General features: G+C 42.6%; 1 protein-coding gene and 1 long non-coding RNA gene across 3 annotated transcripts in view; one reads left to right on the forward strand and one right to left on the reverse strand.

The window, feature by feature from the left end:
- Nucleotides 1-2,915, reverse strand: part of aadat (aminoadipate aminotransferase) — an 87,164-nt gene extending 84,249 nt beyond the window's left edge. The window contains exons 1-3 of one of the 2 annotated variants that reach the window (XM_072594554.1): nt 2,870-2,915; nt 2,420-2,519; nt 262-333 (exon numbers count right to left, since the gene is read on the reverse strand). In XM_072594554.1, coding sequence (XP_072450655.1) covers nt 262-328 — 67 coding nt within the window. In that variant the 5' untranslated portion in view covers nt 329-333; nt 2,420-2,519; nt 2,870-2,915. Of the gene's footprint in view, nt 1-261; nt 334-2,419; nt 2,520-2,862 lie in introns of both variants that reach the window. The other variant, XM_072594555.1, reaches the window with a different exon arrangement.
- The window catches only part of LOC140494990 (uncharacterized), a 49,616-nt gene continuing 25,821 nt past the window's right edge, over nt 2,636-26,430 (forward strand). The window contains exon 1 of the long non-coding RNA XR_011964057.1: nt 2,636-3,193. This is a non-coding gene — a long non-coding RNA (uncharacterized lncRNA). The remainder of the gene's footprint in view (nt 3,194-26,430) is intronic.

Raw genomic sequence — 26,430 nt, forward strand, 5'->3', positions numbered from 1 at the left:
CACCAACATAAACAAAAATGAATTCAAACAATTGACTTTACAAAGACTTATTGGGACTTTACTCATAAGTAATTTTCCCATAAATTTTTACCCACATTGGTGTACAATAACAGGTTTTGTACAAACCTATAGCCTCTTCACTAGATTCTCTCATTAATCACACAAGGACCACAATATGGACAGGACAGGTGATTAAATCTCTCTAGGTTTTGATTTAAAATAATTCAATATTAGCAATGACAGATTTGTGTCTCTACTTACTCAGCTCTCTAATCGGTGAAGCTTTTCGAGCTGCACTTACTGCATTGATATATCGGAAATAGTTCATGGTGCCTGCAATTAAAAAAAATATATGTTTCAAATATAGGAATCAATAACAAGACAACTTTATGATCTGGTGGACACTGTATACATCTGATGAAGGATCACTGCGCGCAAAAGATTATCTTGGTGTTTTTCTCTCCAAAAATGCTGTCAGACTAGTTTCTCCAGCAATTTCAGTTTCTTTTGTTTCAGATCTCCAGTGTTACCAGCTCTTTGTCCTTGCATTGTTGTATACCTGTGCCACTCTCACTTCATGAACATTGCCTCGATTTGCAAATCTGAAATGCTGCAGACAAAATATTTCATCTCTGAATACCATGCACTGCACTATCCAATATGGAGTGTTATAAAGAACCATGAAGCCTGATGAAAGTTCTTGAATTTGTCTTTGCCTTGACCAGTCTGTCTTGAACCCAAGCTTATGGACATAGGCCTAAAACTATACATCAAAAGAATTATTCTCGGGGCTTGCTGTGTATAAATTGGTTGCCACATTTCCCCAAAAGCTTATTTAATTTCTTTCGACATTCTGAATCAAGAAAGGTGTTGAAGAAATATTTTTTAATCATGAATGGAACAGGGTTGTCACTGGCATTTATTTTTTTCTTCATTCATTCATGGGATGTGGTCATCACTGGCCAAGCCAGCATTTATTGCCCATCCCTAATTGCCCACAGGGAAGTTAAGAGTCAACCACATTGTTGTCGAACTGGAGTCACATGTAGTCCAGACCAGGTAAGGATGGCAGTATTCTTTCTCGAAAGGAACATCAGTGAATCAGGTTGGTTTTCCCAACAAGGTAAAAACAATGACTGCAGATGCTGGAAACCAGATTCTGGATTAGTGGTGCTGGAAGACCACAGCAGTTCAGGCAGCATCCAAGTAGCTTCGAAATCGACGTTTCGGGCAAAAGCCCTTCATCAGGAATAAAGGCAGTGAGCCTGGAGCGTGGAGAGAGAAGCTAGGGGAGGGTGGGGGTGGGGATGAAGGTGATAGGTCAGGGAGGAGAGGGTGGAGTGGATAGGTGAAAAAGGAGATAGGCGGGTAGGACAAGTCCGGACAAGTCATGGGGACAATGCTGAGCTGGAAGTTTGGAACTGGGGTGAGGTGGGAGAAGGGGAAATGAGGAAACTGTTGAAGTCCACATTGATGCCCTGGGGTTGAAGTGTTCAGAGGCGGAAGATGAGGCGTTCTTCCTCCAGGCGTCTGGTGGTGAGGGAGCGGCGGTGAAGGAGGCCCAGGACCTCCATAGTCAACAATTAATTCATGGTCATCATTCGACTCTTAATTCCAGAGATTTAAAAAAATATTAATTCAAATTCCATTGTCTGCCAGGGCAGGCTTGGAACCCAGGTCCCCAGAACATTACCTGGGTCTCTGGATTAACAGTGCAGTGATAGTACCACAACACCATTACCTTCCCCCCATCCACCCCACATAGACATTTATCCCATAGAGATTTATTTTAATTGTCCAGAGGACACTTAAGAGTGGACCAAAATACAGAGTTACAGAGATCAGTTTCCTTCATTAGCCATCTAGAGGGATTTTCAACAGTTTCATAGTCATCGTTACACATTTAAGTGCAGAATTTTATTAAATTCAAGTATTTGCCATGGCAGGTTTCAAATCTGGGTCCCTAGAACATTACCTAGGTCTCTAGATTAAGAGACCAGTGATAATATCGCAAGGCCATCACCCCTGTTCAAATGCAAGTATTCCCTAATAATAAAAGGCATCACATCCTATCTGTTCAAACATCCCTTATTGGAGCAATTTCCACATTTTCACCGCTGTCTGAAAATGTTTTGATTGGAATTCCTTCTTCATTTACTTTCAAAATTAATCCCAGAGCTTCACTTTAAGACCACTTCATTCCACAAGATGCAGTTTAACACTCACCTCGGGACTTGTACCTTACTTTGGTCCTCTGTTCTCAGCCCCTTTATTCCTTCAGACAAAATCACCCCACTTCAAAATTTTGAAGTTCACTGTTAAACTTGTCTCAAAAGGGCAGATCGCGACCACAACTTTAAACGGTTGTGGGGCACTTAAAAGTAAAGGGGTGAAAGAAGTGGGCAGCAGATGATCTTACCTGGGGCCAGCAGTTTATTCTTGACAGTAGCAGCTGTCTGAATGAGCAACGAGCGAGCTGCGACACTTGAGATTCCTTTGATTTTTGCTGACAAACGGATCTGGGAATTGCAATGGGAAATATCGCGTAAGTGACAAGGGAGGGAGCTACTCTCTGAACCTCCAGCGAGAGACGTGCCTATTTGGGCAGTGGGGTGAATCCTCCCTCTCACTCCGCTGCTATATTTGCTGCTGTATTTTTGGCTGGTCCCCCCTCAGCTGTCAATCATCGCCGGCCGTTCAGATGTTCCCAGCGGCCGAAGGTTTCCAGACTGACCGGGCATTCGCCCTTGCAAGGGGGCGCAGAGACCTCACCGCGTTGGGTTGCAATGCACTCGGGATCACCCCCCCCCCCCACTTCACCCCCGACCCTCCGACTTCACCCCCTTCCCCGGCTCCCTGAACCTTTTACCGGGTCCTGGCCGCTTCGCTGCTCGGGCGTGCAGGCTCCGCCACAATTGCGCTCCAAGCGGGTGTTCGTTGTCTTACAATCTGGGTTTGACGTGGTCGTGCCTTCCTTAAACAAAAATGTACTTGCGCTTGCATTGGCCAGGCACAATTCTGGGGAAGGGTGCATCCAAAAGACCATCCTTGGTGCTGAAAGTGTGTGCAGCACTGAAAACAAAAGATTCATCTGTGGGTGTTCATTCGGGTCAACATGTAGTGAGTCCCCCTGGAAGTCGTTAAGAGCGAAACACATTGCTGTGTGCCAGGAGTCACACACAGGCCAGACCAGGTAAGGATGGCAGATTTCTTTTGCTAAAGAACATTGGTGAACCAGTTGGGGCTTTCCCCAGGCAATCGAGAACAGTCGGATGGCTACCGTGACTGAAATAACTGCACAGAGGCTACTATCCTGTCACAAAGTCACTTTTTATTTAGGATATGAAGATGCCGGTGTTGGACTGGGGTGTACGGAGTTAAAAATCACACAACACCAGGTTATAGTCCAACAGGTTTATTTGGAAGCACTAGCTTTCGGAGCGCTGCTCCTTCATCAGGTGGTTGTGGAGTATAAGATCGTAAGACGCAGAATTTATAGCGAAAGTTTATAGTGTGATGTAACTGAAGATGAGAGACTTAACAAGCAATCAAGGTATTTTTCAATGTATAATTTCAGTTACATCATGCTGTGGGATATAGGTAAATTAATGTTACTTCTGCAATTCTGCAATTCCATTTTACAAAGTAAAATGAACTCACACCAGTGTGTAATTGTTTTAGCCAAGAGCTGAGTCAACAAGAATGGAAACGATGTGGAGGAAATATATAATTGTTTTTGTATTAGCTAAAACTGTATGTCAGAAGGTAGACATTATGGGCAAATAGATAAGATGTTGTGAGGGGATGAAGTTAAGCTAGATACGCCTGTACAAACAGTAGGTATAAACATCTGCTTCCCACTTTTATAAAAACACAGGAACAAACCCCAATTAAAGGGGCCATAGGGATCAGAACAGCCTTGGGAAAGGCACAGATGGAGGGGGTAGATAATGATGAAGAAAGAATATGCCTAACAATGACCTACAGCAGGATGAGGTCAAACAGCCTTGTGAGGCCAGAAATAAGCATTTTGTCACAGACAAGGCCGGATAAGGCAAGAGATAAACAGGGGTAATGGGGGCCGGTCTTAGGGAAGTGGACGATGTAAGCAGGGGAGGAGCGATGTAAAACAAAAGACATCAAATCATATAAATATTATGTATAAATTGAACTTGGTGTGTGTATGTCCTCTACCTTATAGGCACTGGACATCTCACCCACTTGCAAGTGTAAAATAAAGGACACTGCTGATTCAGATTTTGTCTCGGACTGCAATTATTGAGGTGTGTGAGCTTTGTTTCTCACAATGCTGTAGATGTTTGCTATAAATTCTGTGTCTTACAATCTTTTACTCCACAACCACCTGATGAAGGAGCAGCACTCCAAAAGCTAGTGCTTCCAATTAAACCTGTTGGAGTGGGATTTTTAAACTTTTTATTTACACATACACAGAACATGGACTCTGCCCGGCCAGCCCAGAGCCAGTCCCTTGACTAAGGAGACTCCTGTTTAAATCTGTCGGCCAGGGCTCCCTCATTAGAGGCAAAAAAAAGTTGCAGAGGCTGGAATCCAAAGTAGACAAGCAGGAGGCTGGAAGAACACAGCCAGCCAGGCAGCACCAGGAGGTGAAGTTCTTGTTTCATCTTGATTAAGGGTTACACCCGAAACGTTCCTGATGCTTCATGGAAGTCACACTGATGATGGTAATGAATTGACCGCAAGATAACCCAGCAGCTCGGTGAGGTAACCAAACACCTCACTCCACAAACCGAGCTATAGATCTTCGCAAAAACATTAAATCTCCACCTACTGATAGATATTTCATTGTCCACCATTGTTCACCACTAGTTGTGGTCGGACTGTAGAGCTTAGATCTGATCTGTTAGCTGGAAGATCATTTAATTTTGTCTGTTGCATGCTGGTTAAGCTGCAGGCATGCATGTCATCCTGTGTTGGAGCTTGACTCTGTTGGCACCTCAACTTTAGCTATGCCTAGCATCATTCCCGGCATATCCTCATCTATTATAGAGTCATAGAGATGTACAGCACAGAACCAGATCTTTCGGTCCAACTTGTCCATGACGACCAGATATCCCAACCCAATCTAGTCCCACCTGCCAGCACGCGGACCATATCCCTCCAAACTATTCATATACTCATCCAAATGCCTTTTAAATGTTGTAATTGTACTAGCCTCCATCACTTCCTCTGGCAGTTCATTCCATACACGTACCACCCACTGCGTGAAAAAGTTGCCCCTTAGATCTCTTTTATATCTTTTCCCCTCTCACCCTAAACCTATACCCTCTAGTTCTGGATTCCCCCACCCCCAGGAAAATACCTTGTCTATTTATCTAACCATGCTCCTCATGCTTTTATAAACCTCTATAAAATCATCTCCCAGCCTCCCACGCTCCAGGGAAATTAGCCCTAGCCTATTCAACCTCACCCTATAGCTCAAATCCTCCAACTCTGGCAACATCCTTGTAAATCTTTTCTGAACCCTTTCAAGTTTCACAATATCTTCCCGATAGGAAGGAGACCAGATTTGCACGCAATATTCCAATAGTGACCTTACCAATGTCCTGTACAGCCGCAACATGACTTCCCAACCCCTGTACTCAATACTCTGACCAATAAAGGAAAGCATACCAAACACCTTCTTCACTATCCTATCTACCTGCAACTCCACTTTCAAGGAGCTATGAACCTGCACTCCAAGATCTCTGTTCAGCAACACTCCTGAGGACCTTACCATTAAGTGTATAAGTCCTGCTAAGATTTGCTTTCCCAAAATGCAGCACCTCTCATTTATCTAAATTAAACTCCATCTGCCGCTTCTCGCTGATTGACCCATCTAGTCAAGATCCTGTTGTAATCTGAGGTAACCCTCTTCGCTGTCCAATACACCTCCAATTTTGGTGTCATGGCTTGGAGACACGGGTGTTGGACTGGTATGTTCAAAGTTAAAAATCAAACAACAGCAGGTTATAGTCCAACAGATTTATTTGGAAGCACTATCTTTCAGAGCGCTGCTCCTTCATCAGGTGGTTGACCTAGGAGCAGTGCTGGCGTTGTAACCTGGTGTTGATTGATTTTTAATTTTGATGTCATCTGCAAACTTACTAACTATACCTCTTATGCTCACATCCAAATCATTTATATAAATGATGAAAGGTAGTGGACCCAGCACTGATCCTTGTGGCACTCCACTGGTCACAGGCCTCTAGTCTGAAAAACAACCCTCCACCATCACCTCCTGTCTTCTACCTTTGAGCCAGTTCTGTATCCAAATGGCTAGTTGTCCCCGTATTCCATGAGATCTAACCTTGCTTACCAGTCTCCCATGGGGAACCTTGTTGGATGCCTTACTGAAGTCCATAAAGGTCATGTCCACTGCTTTGCCCTCATCAATTCTCTTTGTTACTTCTTCAAAAAACTCAATCGGGTTTGTGAGACATAATTTCCCAAGCACAAAGCCATGTTGACTATCCCTAATCAGTCCTTGCCTTTCCAAATAAACGTACATCGTGTCCCTCAGGATTCCCTCCAACAACTTGCCCACCACCGATGTCAGGCTCACTGGTTTATAGTTCCCTGGCTTGTTCCTAACACCTTTCTTAAACAGTGGCACCACATTAGCCAACCTCCAGTCTTCCGGCACCTCACCTGTGACTATCAATGATACAAATACCTCAGTAAGAGGCCCAGCAATCACTTCCTTAGCTTGCCACAGAATTCTAAGTTACATCTGGTCAGGTCCCAGGGATTTATCCACTTTTATGCGTTTCAAGACATCCAGCACATCCTCCTCTGTAATGTGGACATTTTTCAAGATGTCACCATCTATTTCCCTACATTCTATATCTTCCATGCCCTTTTCCACAGTAAATACTGATGCAAAATACTTGTTTAATTTCTCCCCATCTCCTGCGGCTCCATGCAGAGGCTTCCTTGCTGATCTTTGAGGGGCCCTATTCTCTCTCTAGTTACCCTTTTGTCCTTAATGTATTTGTAAAAACCCTTTGGATTCTCCTTAACTCTTACCAGGGAAGAATGAGAATGGGCTGTGTTGTCCTTTGAGTCTGTTACTGGGGCTTTTTAAAGTAAATAATGGGGGCAAGGAATTAAATGGTGAAAAATGTGGTAGAGACAGGTAAGAGGGGAAAATAATAACATGAAAAATGAGCATCAGAGAATGGCAGAAAGTGGCAGAGAATAAAATCCTGGGAATACCTCAACAATCATGACTAGATGTTACAGAGATTTTAAAAAAAAACCAAAGGCTTTATCTGGATGCATGTGGAAGAGTGAGCATAGTTTCATTGAAAGGAAATCATGTTTAACTAATTTATCAGAATTGTTCGAAGGAGTTACATGTGTGTGGATTGAGGGAATCCTAGATATGTACTGAACTTGGATTTCCAGAAGGCATTTGATAAGGTGCCAATTGGGAGATTATTGCAGAAAATGAAACTTCTGAGCAGTTAATAAATTAGCATGGATTGAAGATTGGCTGGCAGTGAGAAAACAGAGGGTAGTAGTTGATGGTAAAGGTTCATCTTGGAGTGCAGTTACTAGCGGTGTTCCGCAAGGATCTGATTTGGGACCATTGCTGTTTGTCATTTTTATAAATGACCTGGAGGACGGGCTAGAAGGTTGGGTGAGCAAGTTTGCGGATGATACGAAAGTCGGTGGAGTTGTTGACAGTGAGGAAGGATGTGTCAGGTTACAGCGGGATATAGATAAGCTGCAGAGCTGGGCAGAAAGGTGGCAAATAGAGTTCAATGTGGGTAAGTGTGAGGTGATTCACTTTGGTAAGAGTAACAAAAAGATGGGGTACTGGGCTAATGGTCGGATACTTGGTAGTGTGGATGAGCAGAGGGATCTTGGTGTCCATGTACACAGATCTCTGAAAGTTGCCACCCAGGTAAATAGTGCTGTGAAGAAGGCATATGGCGTATTGGCTTTTATTGGTAGAGGAATTGAGTTCCGGAGTCCTGAGATCATGTTACAGTTGTATAAGACGCTGGTGCGGCTGCATCTGGATTATTGTGTGCAGTTTTGGTCGCCATACTATAGGAAGGATGTGGAGGCACTGGAACGGGTGCAGAGGAGGTTTACCAGGATGTTGCCTGGTATGGTAGGAAGATCGTATGAGGAAAGGCTGAGGCACTTGGGGCTGTTTTCATTGGAGAAAAGAAGGTTTAGGGGTGACTTGATAGAGGTGTACAAGATGATTAGGGGTTTAGATAGGGTTGTCCATGAGAACCTTTTTCCACGTATGGAGTCAGCTATTACGAGGGGGCATAGCTTTAAATTAAGGGGTGGTATGTATAGGACAGATGTTAGGGGTCGATTCTTTACTCAGCGAGTCGTGAGTTCATGGAATGCCCTGCCAGTAGCAGTGGTGGACTCTCCCTCTTTATGGGCATTTAAACGGGCATTGGATAGGCATATGGAGGATAGTGGGCTAGTGTAGGTTAGGTGGGTTGGATCAGCGCAACATCGAGGGCCAAAGGGCCTGTACTGCGCTGTATTCTTCTATGTTCTATGTTCTATGTAGAATGCATAAGTGGGTCTATAATTTGCAGGATGTGATGAGTAGAGTCTTGCAGGTGCCTCAACCATTTACAATTGACATCAACACTTAGACAAAGGGAGTAAAGGGATGGGGGCTAAACATTTAGGTGGTGTCAGATAGGTAGGAAAGTATGTTGTGAAGAAGACATATGGAGTTGCCGATAGATAGGTTGAGTGAATGGGTAAAAATCTGGAGTATACTTCAGGAAAGTGTGAAATAGTTTTGTGCACAGTACTCCAGATGTGGTCTCACCAATGTCCTGTACAGCAGCAGTAAGACATTCATACTAACTACTCAAACTTTCTTTTGTGAAGGCCAAAATCTCATTTGCATTCCTAATTGCTTACTGCACATGAATGCTTGCCTTCAATAACTGCCGTCCAAGGATACCCAGGTCATCAACGTTTTTCAATATATCACCATTTAACTCATACTCTGCCATTCTGTTTTCCCTACCAAAGTGAACAACTTCACATTTATTCATCATATACTGCATCTGCCATGTTTCAGTTGTCGTGAAACCTCTTTACATCTTCCTCACCATTCACAGTCCCATCTTATCTTGTGTCTTCCGCAAGCTTGAGAATATTACAGTCAATCCCCTGATCCAAGCCATTCACATAAATTGTGAATATCTGGGGTGCAAGCATTGTTTGTTATGATATTCACTTGTCACTACCCTCTACTCTGAAAACCACCCACTTGTTCCTATTGTCCATGTACTTTCTACCAATCAATTCTCAATCCATCCTGATATCCCATTGTCTTGATTTTGTGCAGTGACCTTTTATGTGGAATTTAGTCAAAAGCTTTCTTAAAATCTAGATACACTCACAACTGTTGATTTTCCTTCATCTGTTCTGATAGTAATGTCCTCAAACAAACCCTAGTAGGATTGTCAAACAGAATTCCCAACAAATCATGTTAACTTTGTGTTTTATGTCAATATTTTCAATCTGTCCTGTATCACACTCTTTATAATATACTCTAACATTGTCCTCCTATTGATGTTAGGCTTAATTGGTCTGCAATTCCTGGTTTTCTCCCTTCTTGGTTCAACAATAGTTCACATTTGACCTCCAGTCTGCTGAGACGGTTCCAGAACCTACAGAATTTGGGAAGGTGACAACCAATATATCTAATATTTCCATGGCAAACTCTTTTAGAACCCTGGGAGGTGGATTAAAAAGCTTTGCTTTCAGCTTTCAATTATCAGCTTTCAGCCCATTAATATCTCTTGCACTACTTTTCTTTACAAACACTAATTTCCTTCAATCCCTCCTTCCCAAAAGATATTTGCTTCTGTATCATTTCGGAGATGTTTTTATGTCTTCTTCTGTGAGTCAGAACAAAAGTTACTGGGTAATTGCTCTGCTATTTTCTGGTTGTCCCCTTTCAGACTGTAAGGGGCCTCCATTTCTCATAGATTCTTCACTAATCCTTATCATCTTCCATTCAGAAGCTCTTACAGTCCTCATTTATGTTCCTTGTAAGTTTACCCTCAGGCACACCTCAATCTTGGTCTGTCTCTATTTATTAAAATATGCACCCACTCCTCAAGCTTGCTACTTTTTCTAGCAACATTATATGCATGCTTTTTTTTAGAATTTAATGCTTCTCTTAATCCCCTTCGTAAACTATGGCTGGGCCACTTTTCCTGTTGCATTCCTTTGCCTAATGGGAATATCTAACCACTGCAATGAATGCATTTTTTCCATAAATATCAATCATTTGTATCTATTGTCATGGCTTTTAAATAAAGTACTCAGTCCATTGCAGCCAACTCTCTCCTCATACATTGTAGTTTCCTTTGTTTAGATTTAGGACCCTGGTTTTGAATCGGACAACTTCACTGTCTATCTGAATGAATGAGTGTTGTGATCACTTAATCGTAAAGGACCTTCATAATAAGATTATTAATCAATCTCATCTCATTGCATAAAACCATTGCACAAATCTCGGATAACCTGCCCTAGTGTTAGTTTCTCATGTTTTAAGTTTTAACTTGTACACACTCTTGGAATTCATCTGCCAATGTTATTGTTCATCTCACTTGCTCAGTCTGTATCTGAATCAAAATAACACATGGGAATGTAGCACCTATATTGCATACATCCATAAATGCCTGCCTAAGAATGCCCCCTTAGTTATTGCTATTGTTTGGAGGACTGGAAGTAATTCCCACTATTGTTTTCCGCACTTAGTTGCTTGTTACATGCCTGCATACATACATAAATGAACAAAACATGCATCACCTTGTGCAGATATACATACGCACAGGCATGTACATGACATGTACCACGTGCACATTTGCATACATGCTACAGGCACACTCTACACACATGCATTGCACACACACACACACACAATTTCAAGCATCACATAGGCACATATGCACTCACACATTCACCATAGACATACGACAACACACATGCACACACACACAAAGCGATAAAGGAACCATGTATCAACAAGTTAAATGTCACATGCTCACAACAAACATGCTCCCTACACAATGTTCAGTGTAAATCTGGTTTCTGTCATCTTTTGCATTGGTTTAAAGAAACATGTTGGAATTCCAATCAATCACTGAATCACTTATTGCAGTGAGTTTCTGTTAATTGCAATTTTTTGTGGATCTTTGAGGAGCTCTTTCAGTTCCTTTGTTTTATTGAAGTAGAAAGGACTAATAGTTAGCACTCTCCCCTCTGAAACTGACACTTGTGTCTCCTACTCCCACGTCAGGCACTTGAGCATAGAAATCTAACCTCAAAGTTGAGGAACATTTGCACTGTCATGTTTTGGATATGTCATCCAACCAAGGGAGATAGGACAAAAGTCGCTGTTAATTGCTGTGCGATTTCCTTGTTTTCCATTGTCAATTCTCCCCTCTCAGACTGTACGATGCCTCCATTTCTAAAAGAGTTGTAGAATATCGATTAATCCTTTTCTTTTTTTTTAATACAAAAACTCTTACAGTCCTCGTTCATATTTCTTGTAAGCTTACTCTTACGCACACCGCAATCTTTGTCTCTTTCTATTGTATTCAAAAATGCACCCACTCCTCAAGCTTGCTAATGTTTCTAGCAGGGAGTAAGTGAGGTCTGCAGATGCTGAAGATCAGAGTCGCAAGTGTGGTGCTGGAAAAGCACAGCAGGTCAGACAGCATCCAAGGAGCAGGTTTTCCTGTTCCTTGGATGTTGCCTGACCTGCTTTGCTTTTCCAATACCACACTCTGGCTCTAATGTTTCTAGCAACTTTACATAACACCTTTTTTAGAATTTAATGCTTTCCTTAATTCCGTTTGTTGACCAAGACCGGACCACCTTTTCTGTTGTTTTCTTTTACTCAAAGGAAGTGTCTAAACACTGCAATGCATGCATTTGTTCCATAAATATTAACCAGTTCCTATCCACTGGAAAACTTTTAAAGAAAGTACCCAGTTTATTGCAGCCAATTCTCTTCGTACTTTGTTATTTCCTTTGTTTAGATTTAGGACCCTAGTTATGAATTGGACTATTTAATTTCCTATCTGGATGAAGAATTCTACTGTGTTGTGATCATAAAAAACCTTCATAACAAGATTATTAATGAACAGCATCTCATTGCATAAAACTGAATCTAGGATAACCTGTCCTAAAGTTAGTTCCTTGTGGTTTAACTTTCATCTTGTACGCATTCTTGAAACCAACCATTTTGTTAATCTGGTTTGTTTACTCTATATCTAGATCAAAATGACTCATGTTTATGTAGCATCTGTAATGCATGCAATCATAATCTTCTGTTTAAGGACATCTCCATAAGTTACTGATATCATTTGGATTCCAGAAGCATTTCCTATGAACGTTTTTCACTCTTTGTTGTTCTTACAGGCATGCATACATAGACACATGAACAAAACATCTACCACATTGTGCCCAAATACATATCGTAGAATCTCTACAGTATAGAAACAGGCCATTTGGCCCATCAGGTCCACGTAGACCCTCTGAAGAATAATCCACCCCGATCTGTTCCCCTACTACTCTACATTTACCCTGACTAATGCACCTACACATCCTTGAACACTGTGGGCAATTTAGCATGGCCAATTCACCCAACCTGCACATCTTTGGATTGTGGGAGGAAACCAGAACAGTTGGAGGAAACCCACACAGACACAGGGAGATTGTGCAAACTCCACACAGACCGTCGTCCAAGGCTGGAATCGAACCGTGTCACTGTGAGACAGTAGTGCTTACAACTGAGCCACTGTGCCGCCTATTTACACACATATACATGATATGTACCACACGCATATGCATGTACCTACAGACTCACATCATACACGTGCACGACATGTGTGTACACATACAGGTATCATATAGATGCATACACACTCATGCGTTTACCATATACCATACATGCACACACACAAACACATATGTTCCTGCGCACAGAGAAAGGGATAAAGTAACCATGTGACAATAAATCAATTGCCACACATGCATAGCAAACATACACTCTACACAATGTTCAATGATTTCTGTGATCGTTTGCATTGGTTTAAAGAAACATGGAATCCCAGTCAATCATCGAGTCACCCATCGCAAGGAATTTCCTCTAATTGCAGATCATTGGAGAGTTTTATAGTTAGCACTCTCACTTCTGAAACTGACATTTGCGACTCCTAGTCCTACTTCAGAGACATGAGCAGAGAAATGTAACATCAAATTTGAGGAACATTTGCACTTCATGATTTGAATATGTCGTCCAACTGAGGGCCTGACCATTACTCCTCTCAGGTGGGCATCAAAAATTCTGTGGCACGACATTGAAGAAATGCAAGGGCACTATCCCTGCTTTCCTGATCAATATCTATCCCTGAATCAATGTCAAGTGATCCAATCAAAAACATATTGCTGGTTTTGGAGCTTGCTATGCACAAATTGACTGCTTCATTTCTGAGTCATTATGCTTCCAAAAAGGTACTTCATTGACTGTATGTTGCTTTGGGACATTCAGAATTTGATTCAATTACCTACAGTGTGGAAACAGGCCATTCAGCTCAATGAATCCACACTGACCCTCCGAAGAGTACCCCACCCAGACCCAATTCCGTCTGACCAATGCACCTAACACTATGGGCAATTTAGCATGGCCAATCCACCTGATCTGCACATCTTTTGGATTGTGGGAGGAAACCCAGAGGAGAATGTGCAAACTCCACACAGACAGTTACCTGAGGCAGGGAATGAACCCAGGTCCTTGATACTGTGAGGCTGCAGTGCTAACCACTGAGCCACCATGCTGCCCTAATTGTGAAAATTGTGAAAGTCTTTCTTTCTAGCTGACTGATGTGTGCACCAACAAATGATTCTCAATAGCTTCTTAGAGTCATATTTGGCTGCTTAAAGTTGGGTAACTCACAGGTCATAGTTGAGAGTGTGGTGCTGGAAAAGCACAGCAGGCCAGGCAACATTGGAGGAGCAGGAAAACTGACGTTTCGGGCAAAAGCCCTTCATCTGGCACCACACTCTAGACTCTAATCCCTAATCAAATTATTCACCTCTAGATGATTAGAAATCCTCTCTTATAACATTTCCAACATTTTACTCACAACTGAAGTAAGGGTCACAGGTCTATAATTTCCAGGGTTGTCTCGACTCCCCTTCTTGAACAAGGAACAACATTTGCTATCCTTCAAGTCTTGAGGCACTATTCCTGTAGATAAGTATGACAAAAAGATCAAAGCTAAAGGCTCTGCAATCTCCTCTCTGGCTTTGCAGAGAATCCTAGGATAAATCCCATTCGGCCCAGGGGACTTATCTATTTTCACACTTTCCAGAATTGCTAACACCTCCTCCTTGTCAACCTCAATCCCATCTAGTCTAGTAGCCTGTATCTCAGTATTCTCCGCGACAACATTTTCTTTTTCCAATGTGAATACCGACAAAAAATATTCATTTAGTGCTTCCCCTATCTCTTCTGATTCTACACAAAACTTCCTACTACTGTTCTTCATTGACCATAACCTTACTGTAGTCATTCTTTTATTCCTTATTCCCAGAGAAAGCTTTAGAGTGTTCCATAATCCCACCTGCCAATGACTTCTCATGTCCCCCTCATGGCTCTTCTTAGCTCCCTCTTTATGTCCTTCCTGGCTAACTTGTAACTCTCAAATGCTTTTAAGGTCTCATCCTTACAGAAGCCTTCTTCTTCCCCTTGACATGAGATTCAACTTATTTCATAAACCACAGCTCCCTCCCTCAACCACTTCCTCCATGCCTGACAATTACGTACTTAAAGCCTGACTGTAGGCCAAACTGTCATCTGCGATTACTCTTTACTGTACATATAAAATAAGGCTTACACTACTATTGTGGTGCAGCAGAGGGATGTCCATGTGCACCAACCATTGAAGGTTTCAGCTTTTAGGGTAACAAGCCAGATCGGATTCTTGGGTTTATTTTTCTGTAGAAAAAAGCATAGGATGTTGCATTGAACTTGTATCAAGTGGCCTCTGCTGAAGTGTTGTGTTGTCTTTCCATTACGCACTTTGGAAGATGCCAGATTGCAAGTTTATAGAGATGTCTCCCAAGAATGGCATTTCAATGTGATGAATGAGATATTCAGCATAGGACTGATTTTTCAAGGAGGCAATGCCCAGACTATTGATCTGGAGATTCAGCTAATGCCTTTGGGATACAGGTTCAAATCCCATCAGGCAGATGATAAAATTTGAACTCAGTAAAAAAAAAATTGGAATTAAAGTCTTTTCCCTGGGATGGGGGAGTCCAGAACTAGAGGGCATAGGTTTAGGTTGAGAAGGGAATGATATAAAAGAGACCTAAGGTGTAACTTTTTCACACAGAGAGTAGTACGTGTATGGAATGAGCTGCCAGAGGAAGTAGTTGAGGCTGGTATAATTGCAACATTTAACAGGCATCTGGATGGGTATATGAATAGGAAGGGTTTGGAGGGATATGGGCCGGTTGCTGGCAGGTGGGACTGGATTGGGTTGGGATATCTGGTCAGCATGGACGAGTTGGACCGAAGGGTCTGTTTCCGTGCTGTACATCTCAATGACTCTATGATGCACAATAGCTGTTCCTTGAATAAACGCCACATTTCAATCATGGCCCCATACTCTGCAGTTTCCTGCCCCACCCTGTGCATCCTAAATCTTGCCCTCCCCCAACATAACCGAATTGTGGTCACTATCACCAAAGTGTTCACCTACCTCCAAATCGAACACATGGCTGGGTTCATTACTCAGTACCAAATCCAATGTGTCCTCGCCCCTTGAAGGCCTGACTACATACAGTGCAAAAAGCCCCCTACACACATTGGACAGAAACTGACCCATCTAAAGTACTCAAACTATAGTATTTCCACTCAATATTAAAGTTAAAGTCCCCATAACAACTGCCCTGTTACTATCTTTGCTATCCTTTCCTCTATAGAACTATTTCAAGGCCTATAGAAAACTCCCAACAGGGTGACCTTTCCTGTTTCTAACCTCAGCCCATACTATCTCAGTAGATGTGTTCGGAAATGTCCTTTCTGCCACCGTAGCTCAGTATGGTTAGTGAAATATTTGCCTGCTGCATTGATCTCCTCGTGCCCATTTAGGCAGGGTAGTTGTACTTTGAGTGGGAACAGTCTGCAATTGCAATTCCAAGGCCAATGCTGCTTACTAGCAGCTAAAGTTAAATAATTCAACTTGTACACAAAAAACAGGATGATTCCATCTCGGCCAATTAATGCCCCATCCATCTATTCTTGATCATCAGTAAAGTAATGGAAGGTGTCAACAACAGTGCTATCAAACAGCACCTGCTCAGCGATGCTCAGTTTGGGTTCTGCCAGGGCCAGTCAGCTCCTTGACCCCATTACAGCCTTGGTTCAAACATGCACAATAAATTCCAGAGGGGAGGTGAGAGTGTCCAGCCCTTGACATCGAGCCTGCCTGCCACCAACTGTGCCATCAAGGAGCACAAGCAAAACTGGAATCAATAGGTATCAGGGAGGGGGAGCAACTCTCTGGTGGTTACAGTCATACCTAGCATGTAGGAAGATGGCCGTGATTGTTGGTGGTCGCTCATCTCAGCTCCAGGACATCTCTGCAGGAGTTCCTCAGGGTAGTGTGCTTGTTGAAATCATCTTCAGCTGCTTTATCAACGATTTTCCCTCCATCATAAGGTCAGAAGTGGAATTGGTTACTGACGATTAAACAATGTTCAGCACCACTCGTGACTCCTCAGGTATTAAAGTAGTTCACATTCAAATGCAATATGATCTGGACAATATCCAGGCTTGAGCTAATAAGTGGCAAGTAGCATTTGTGCCATACAAAATGCCTGACAATGACCATCTCCAATTAGAGACAATTTAACCACCACCCCTTGACGGTTAATGGTTTTGCCATCACTAAATCCCTCACTGTCAACATCCTGAGGATTACAATTGACCAGAAACTTATCTGGACTCACCATATAAATGCAATAGCAACAAGAGCAGGTCAAAGGCTAGGAATACTGCTGCAAATAACTTACCTGCTGACTTTCCAAAGCCACCTGCAAGACACAAACCAGGAGTGTGATGGAATACTCCTCACTTGCCTGGGTGGATGTAGCTCCAACAACACTCAAGAAACTTGGAACCATTCAGGATATAGCGGCCGGCTTGATTGGCATCACATTCAGAAGCATCCATTCCCAATACCACTGACACTCACTAGTGGCAGTGCATACTCTCTCCAAGATGCACAGCAGAACTTCACCAAAGATCTTTCAACAGCGCCTTCCAAACCTACCAACTTCCATCTAGAAGGACAAGGGCAGCAGATACATAGGAACAGCACAACCTACAAGTTCCCCTCCATGTCACACACTACCCTGTCTTGGAAATATCTCGCCATCCCTTCAGTGTCGCTGGGTCGGCATCTTGGAATTCCCTCCCTAAGGACAGTGTGGGTCAACCTACAGCAGGTGGACTGTTTGGTCAGTAAAGCCCACATTCCAATTAAAAAAAAGGAAGGTTGGACTGGAATCCAGACCTTGAAGCCCAGAGATAGTGACACTAACTATATGCCTCAATATCCTTTTGCTTAATTACAGCCAAAGCTAGCTCCAGCAAACTGGAAAATTAGGTTAAGGTCAATTGAGATACAGAGAGATATTTAAGGGGATATTTCAGAATACACAGAAGTACATTACAACAAGAAATAATTGAAGGGAAGGACTCGTGATCACGTGAACTAAAGAAATTCAAGGAAAGCATATTAATAGTTAACCTTTTGAGTCATCTAGACTCGAAACATTAGCTTGCTCTGTCTCCATAGATGCTGTCTGACCTGCTGTAATCTCCAGCATTTGTTGTTTTCAGCATAGATTCCAGCATCTGCAGTAATTTGTTCCTACATATTATAGTTGTTTGCTAGTAGTGAACTTGAGTATTGCTAAAAGAAAGATGGATTTTGTCGAGGCTTTCCATTTTGCACTCACCAGAATATTTCACGAGGACACCAAGAGAAAGGGAATCCAGCACTTACACAGTACGAAGTGTTGGTCACCTATGAGGAACTTCTAGGGGTGACAGGTTGTCTAGCCTGTCCAACCTGTTATAGAAACAGCATGGTGACAGAGATTCATCTGCAGCTGGGTTAACCCCAAGTGCCAGTGGGACCAGGCACCCTTGGGTGCTCTGTGAATCAGGTTAAAATAAAACAAAGATAATTTAAACAAGACAGACAGGTTCAAAACAAGATATCTGTGGAGCAGTACTGACCACAAATTGTCACAAGTAGAAGCGAGGTGTAGAGCCGTTAGACATGTAGCAAACTGCAACTTGCTCCATTTCAAGCAAAGAGGAAGTTGTGAATCACATTTAATTTCTGTGGCGGGAGTCTAAGGCAAATGACCTTATCTTGAGTGAGCCATAACCAAAGTTGAATATGATTCGTCTATTGTTTTGACAAATCAATATGTAATTGGACAAGAAGAAGAAGCCAAGATATGATTGACTACAGATTTCTGAATAAAAATACGTTCGTAACCACCGAAAGACACACATTCTGGGCAAGGGTGACTGTTGGCCTTTTAAGGCTGAGTCCCTTGCATTGCAATGAATACAGGACTGTGTGTGTGCAACAACAATACTATTGTCTGACTAAAGTTCCTTCGACAGTTCCTCAGCTGGCCACTTAAAGGCAAAGTTGGCATGGTCCAGCTTAGAATCTTTGGACTGTGGGAGGAAACTGGAGCACCCACAGGAAACACACGCAGACAAGAGGAGAACATCCAAATTACTTTTTATTTCAAAAATATACTTTATTCATTGAATAGATTTAGTCACTGAAGTGTACATTGTCACTGAAGCATTTCGATATTATACAGTAGCATGTGAAGGAACAACGTTCAGGTGCAACACAATCCTGTCAAATTGAATGCCCTTCCAAGTCCAATCCCACTGCCAATGAAAGCAGAGGATACCACGCCCACCAATTACAGCACAGTATCATGTACTGTACAATTACAGTACAAGTACATGAAGGTACAAATCGCAGTTGCTGACATCAGTTCATTTCCTGCTCCCTTCTCTAGAATATACACAGTGAAAAATCAAAGAGGTGTCTGCGCCCTAATGTAAGCTTTATCTCATTAGGTGGCAGTGTTATCACATGAAAACTGATAATGTCACAGTTGGTCTTGGTGGCTGGGGAATTGGCAGTCAGTAACATCGATAGAAGTCAAACCTGAATCAGTTCTAAGTGTACCTCCACTATTTGTGCCACTATGATTTTATCATGTTTCTTAACTTTTGGCAGCTGTTTTTTTTAACTTTTCAGAGCAGTGAGGGTGTTGCTTTTGATCTGAGATTAAAATTATGAGATTGCAAAATTCTATCCTAATAGATACTGCACACTAATTAGGGATGAGATAGTTTGCATCAACCTATTACCTAGTACAGGTGTGACTGGAGTCCTTGCCTTTTGGCCCAGTAGTAGAGCATTTCCACTTCCCTCAGGCTTCTTTCTGTTACCTTTCCTGGTTTAGTATGGGTTTACTTCTTCAAGGCCAAATCTCACGAATTGTAGATTTCCTTCAGTGCAGAAAGAGACCATTCTGCCAATTGAATCTGCAGTGACCTTCTGAAGAGCTTCCTACGCAGACCCACTCTACCCCATCTCTGCATGTAGATTTTACCATAGCTAACTCCCAACCTAACCTGGACAATTCCTGGACACGATGGCCAATTTCTTTTCGCCTGGCCAGTCGATCTGACCTGCACATCTTTGGACTGTAGGAGGAAACCAGAGCACCCGCAGGAAACACACTCAGACACTGGGAGAACATGCAAACGCTTTTTTTATTTCAAAAATATACTTTATTCATAATTCTGCCCTCGGGTGACTGACTGTGTGGAGTTTGCATATTCTTCCCGTGTCTGTGCAGGTCAGGTGAATTGGCTATGCTAAGTTGCTCATAATATTAGGCACTTTAGTCAGAGGGAAATGGGTCTGGGTAGGTTACTCTTTGGAGTAACTCTTTGGAGGGTCAGGGTGGACTGGTTGGGCTAAAGGGCCTGTTTCCACACTGTAAGTAATCTAATCAAACTGAAGGCATTTTCTACTTGCACAAGATGATATTTACACATTTTTGAGACATTGGGAGGGTCCGATAACTGGGAGCGACCTTAGACCCTGGTCTTTCCCCTCAGCACTTAACCCTGGACCTTGGAATGAGCCAGTTTGTAACACTTGGTTGAAATCAACAAGTTTCAGGCAGACCAAAGAGTGTCTTTGACCGAGTTAATGATTCTCCAGGTGCAGTCAATTTTTGTCTCGGTGTGTGTGACCAGACCATACAGCACAGACTCCTGCCTCACAGAACTGCTCGGGACAAACCTTGAAAGATGGTTATCCAAAGCTGAAATTGAACATGGGTCCCTGGCACTGTCAGGCAGGAGTGCTGACAAGTTTGTTGCCCATAAAAGTAGTATTTATGTAATGATTTAGTATTGGTAATTAAATACTGCTCTAGTTCTAAGCTTCCAGCAGAATCTCGTCACATGTCTACTGAGATCATAGTTATATCACAGCATACCATAGAGGCATATTTGCATATTTACTAAATTGCATGTCTAAATTTCAAACGAAAACCTGAACAATGTCAGAATATTTAAAAATGTTAAGATCCAAAATTGTTTTTCTGGTTAGCTAATTGCATGACAGAGGTTCTATAAATGGGATAGACCTCAAACTGATTGAGCAACTCAAGACCAGGCATCCATGGAACACTGTGGGTGAGTAACAACAGCAGAATTGTACTCACGGCCCAGCATACCTTCCACTTTACTGTTGCCATCAAGCAAAGGGGTCAATGGACAGCGTAGGAGTGCGTACCTGAAGCAGCACCAGGGGTGTTTACAAAGGAGATGTCAATCTGCTTAAAGAGGACAACTTGCATGCCAAACAGCACAAGTAAGGAGTGACAGGCAGAGCTGAGCGATCCCAGAACCTAAGGGTGAAGTCTAAGCTCTGCAGTCTTGCCAAATCCAGTTGTGAATGTGGTGGACAATTAAACAGCTGGCTGGAAAAGAAGGCTCCACAAATATCCTCATCCTCAATAATGGAAGAGCTCAGCACATCAATGTAAAAGATAAGGCTGAAGTTATTCACAGCAAATTTCAGTCAAAAATATTGAATGGACGATCAATTTCAGTGTTCTCTCAAGGTCCCCAGCATTACAGATACCAATCTTCAGCCAATTCAATTCACTCCATATGATATCAAGAACAGCTGGAGGCACTGGATATTGCAAAGGCTATGGATCCTGCAAACTTCTGCAAAAGGCACTGAAGGCTTGTGCTCCAGAGCTTGCCACTGCCCTAGCCAGCTGTTGCACTACAATTATAGCGCAGGCATCTACCCGGCAATGTGAATTATTGTCTGGGTATGTCCTGTATACAAAAGGTAGGACAAATCCAAGTCAGCCAATTACTGCCCCATCAGTCTACCCTTGATCACTAGAAAATTGATGGAAGGCATCATCAACAGTGCTTTCTAGCAGCACCTGCTCAGCAATAACCTGCTCAGTGATGCCCAGTTTGGGTTCCATCAGCTCCTGACCTCATTACAGCGTTGGTTCATACATGGACAACAAAGCTGAATTCCAAGGGAAGGTGCAAGTGACATCTCTTGATAGCAAGGCTACATTCAACTGGAGTCCTAGCAAAACTGGAATCAATGGGTATGGAGGGCAAACTCTTTGCTGGTTGGAGTTGTACCCGACACATAGAATAATGGTCACAGTTATTGCAAGTCAGTCATCTCAGCTCCAGGACATCTCTGCAGGAGTTTTTCAGGGTAGTGTCCTTGGCCTAACCATCTTCAGCTGCTTCATCAATGTCCTTCTAAGAAGGTCAGAAGTTTGCTGATGATTGCACAATGTTCTGCACCATTCACAACACATAGAATTACAGAATCCCTACAGTATGGAAAGAAGCCCCTCAGTCAATCAGGTTTGCATGGATTGTCCTAAATACATCCCACCCAAACACTCTATAACCTTAATTTCCCATGGCCAGCCCACCTAGCCTGTAATTCCCTGGACACTATCGGATAATTTAGCAGAGTCAATCCACCTGATCTGCACATCTTTGGAGTGCAGGAGGAAACCAGAGCACCCAGAGGAAACCCATGCAGACACGGGGAGAATGTACAAACTCCACACAGACAGTCACCTGAGGCTGGAATCGAACCTGGGTTCCTAGCAGTGCTAACCACTGAGCCACTGTGCCATCCTCTGATACTGAAGCAGTTCAGGTTCCAATGTAACAAGATCTGGACAATATGCAGGCTTGAAAAGTAACACTCGTATCACATTAATGCCAGGCAAGACCACCTCCATTTTTATGTTATACAATCACAAGATGTAGGCATTGCTATATGGGTCAGCCTGTATTGACCATCCATTATAGCCCAGCGGGCTGTTAAGAGTTAACCACATTGCTGTTGTGATTTGGAGATACCGGTGCTGGACTGGGGTGTACAAAGTTAAAAATCACACAACATCAGGTTATAGTCCAAAGCCTGTTGGACTATAACCTGGTGTTGTGTGATTTTTAACATTGCTGTTGGACTGCAGTCACATGTCGTCTGGATCAGATAAGGATGACAGTTTCCTTCCCTAAAATACACCAGGGAATCAGATAGGTTTTTCCCTGACAATCAGCAATGGAACCATCATCATCATTAGACTCTTCATTCCAGAATTTTACTGAATTCAAATTCCACCATCTGTTGGGGCAAGATTTGAATCAAGATCTTCAGAGCGTTACCTGGGTTTTTGGCTTAATAGCCCAGTGATAATACCGCTAGGCCCTCAGGTCCTTGTAAGAGAGAATCTAACCAGCATCCCTTGACATTCCTGACATTATTCTCACTGAATCCCTCACTATCAACATCCTGAGGTTTACCATTGACGAGGAACTGAACTGGGCTTACAGTAGTTGTAAGATCGGGCCAGAGGCTAGGCATACTGCAGTTGGTAACTTACTTAATTCTTGTCTCCCCAAAGCCTGTCTACTACTTACAAGGCACAAGTCAGGAGTGTGATGGAATACTCCCCACTTACGCAGATGGGTGCAGCTCCACAACGCTTAAGTAGCTTGACACCATCTAGGAGAAATCAGCTGCTTGTTTGGCACCACATCTATGAACAAATGGGTATTGATTCATGAGGTGAGGAGCAGCATTTGTTAATCAGTAGGAGGTTTTCATGTTTGACCTGATGCCATACGATGCCATGAGTATCAGAGTCAATGTTGAGGACTCCCAGGCAATTTCCTCCTGACTGTATACCACTGTACCACTGCTTCTGCTGGTTCTGGCCTGACTGTGGGACAGAATGGTGATGGCAGTTTCTGGAACAATATAAGGTGTGATTCTATGAATATGATCATATCAGCCAGCTGTCTGACATGTCTGTAAGACAGCCCTCTGGATTTTAGCATGACACCCTACTTGTTGGTTAGGATGTCTTTGCAGGATCCACTGGACTGAGCATGCCATTGTCATTTCTAATGCCTAAGTGATTGGTCTGATTTCAAGCTCTGTTCTGAGGCCTTTTCATACAAATGAGTGGTGTCCTCAGTCATTTCCGAGGATGTTTAACAGTCAACCACACTGCTGTGGATCTGGAGACACATGTAAACGAGGCTGGGCAAGGATGGCAGATTTCCTTCCCTGAAGAACATTACTGAACCAGATGACAATGGAAAATGGTTGCATGGCCACCATTAGAATTTAAATTCCAGATTTTAGTCAATTCAAATACTATCATTTGCTGTGCGGTTGCAGTCCAGTCTGCCATCACCTTCCCTTAAATGACTAATCTCTAGTTCAACTATTAAGAAGCCATCTCTCGTTGCAACATCTAGTTGTTCCAATTTTGATTAAATCTTGACAAAGGGATACTTTGATTGGTTGTCTAATTGCTGCAGAGGTTATAAATGTGTGGCAAGATGGTGAAGCATTACACTATAGCTTCCTGGAATACATCAAGTTACTCAGGATAATAAACTTAACTGCTGCCCTGTTTTACCATCAGTCGTACAGGAAACAGCTTAATTGATCTATTTTAGGAAGAAAAAAAAACAAGCATGGGGAAGTGATAGCTTGGTTCTGTGAAAGCAAATGTTAACTTAACATTTTCACAATTCATTGCTCAGATTTTTGAATGTAGGGGTTGGAACTTCATGTTGAGGTTGTATAGGATGTTTGGTGAGGCCTCTTTTGGAATACTGCATCCAGTTCTGGTCTCCCTGTTACAGGAAGAAGATTATTAAACTGGAGATGGCTCAGAGGATATTTCCCAGGATGTTGCTGGGAACAGAATGCTTGGATTAGAAGGAGAGGCTAAATAGGCTGGGACCTTTTTTCTCTGGAGGGTAGGAGGTCGAGGCGTGACCTTATAGAGGTTTGTAAAATCATGAGTTAGAGTTAGAGTTAAATTTAGGTTTTATTGTCACGACTGCTCAAGTACAAGAGTACAATGAAAAGTGTGAAATATCGCCACACGCCACCATCTTAGATATAAAGTACCTTGTTACAAATCTTAGATGCAACATAGACTGGGTAGGAAAATAGGGAAATAAATAAAAATGCTCGAAGTTCTACATTACAGTGCCTCATACTGTAAATTATGAAAATAAAGAAATAAACTTAAAAGGTCATATTGACTCGATAAAAAGTAAAATATTTACATTTTGGCAAATGTGCTTGACTCTTATCTGCTCTCTGGATGATTACGATCAGCTAATAAATGCTGGTTTAGGCAGTGACACCCACACACTATGCTCAAGTAATCCTTGCAAAATATACAGTTTATTTCAAATTAGAGCTCCATTTCCAAGTATTGCTGAATTTTCCCTCTTACAAAGCAAACTGTCAGAACAATTCTTTTAAACCTCACCAGAATTGTAGACTCTACTAAGTTGGTAAGGTATGATCTCCAATCCCCCCCTCCCCTGCCACAGAAATAGGTAGATAGGATAGTGAAGAAGGCATTTGGAATGCTTGTCTTTATTAGTCAGTACATTGAGTATAAAAGTTGGGAGGACATGTTGCAGCTGTACAGGACATTTGTTAGGCCACTTTTGGAATACTGTATTCAATTATGGTCTCCCTTCAAAGCAGTTCTGTCCCTCAAGAGTGTCCTCCAATAATTTGCTTATCACTAATTCAGACTCACCGCTCTATAGTTCCCTGGCTTTTCCTTACTACCTGTGGCTCAGCTGTTAGCGTTACTGCCTGACAGTGCCAGGGACCAACTTGCTCCGTGAGCTGTTTTGCATTCCTAATTACAATCCTTTACATGCCATTCCTATAATCTATACACTGGGTTCAGGAATCTGTGCAAATTTGGTCAGCAGGAGTTTAGTGCATCAACTTCATCACCGATATAGAGGAGGACTTCCCAAAATGAGGGACGACAACCCAAATGGGATCCCGAGCAGGAAATTTGGGATTGACCTCATTAATACAACTGTGCTCCCTGTCAAAGAGGCCCCCTCACTCACAGATCCCCTGTCCTTGCTCTCATAGCCATAAACTCCCCTCCCTACTAGTTTCACATGTTTCATTGAGAAGTCAGGGCCGTTTTCAAGACTCCAGATGGGGTCACAGCAGGAGTAAGATTTTGGAAGCATTGATGAAGGACTGCTGGGGGACTCACAGCACCAGGGACCCAGGTTCAATTCCCGCCTCGGGTGACTGTCTGTGTGGAGTTTGTGCATTCTCCCTGTGTCTGCGTGGGTTTCCTCCGGGTGCTCCGGTTTCCTCCCACAATCCAAAAATGTGCAAGTTAAGTTAATTGGCCATGCGGAATTGCCTGTAGTCAGGGGTAAATATAGGGTAGGGGAATAGGTCTGGGTGGGTTACTCTTTGGAGGGTTGGTGTGGACATGTTGGGCCAAAGGGCCTGTTTCCATACTGTAGGGAATCTAATCTAATCTAAAAAAAGTCTGTCTCAATAAACTTGAGACCAATCTGGTTGAACGGGTTAAGGTTTGAAACTGGGGTTTGTTCTTGATGAACTTTATCATAAAGTCTCAAAAGAAGTAGTTGATGGATTATTTTAATTTTCAAAAAATCCTGAGATTTTGGGAATACGCTCTTAGGATTGAAAAAGCAAATGTAACTCTATCCTTCAAACGGGGAGTGAGACAGGAATCAAGAAACCACAAGCAAGTTAGCTTAACATTGGTAACAGGGAAAATGTTATCAGCTATAATAAAAATGTGACAGCAGGGCAGTAAGAAAAGTTCAAGGTCATCATGAAAAGTCAGCAGGGGTTTGTG

This window comes from Chiloscyllium punctatum, chromosome 2, assembly GCF_047496795.1.
Source record: "Chiloscyllium punctatum isolate Juve2018m chromosome 2, sChiPun1.3, whole genome shotgun sequence".
NCBI classification, from domain to species: domain Eukaryota; kingdom Metazoa; phylum Chordata; class Chondrichthyes; order Orectolobiformes; family Hemiscylliidae; genus Chiloscyllium; species Chiloscyllium punctatum.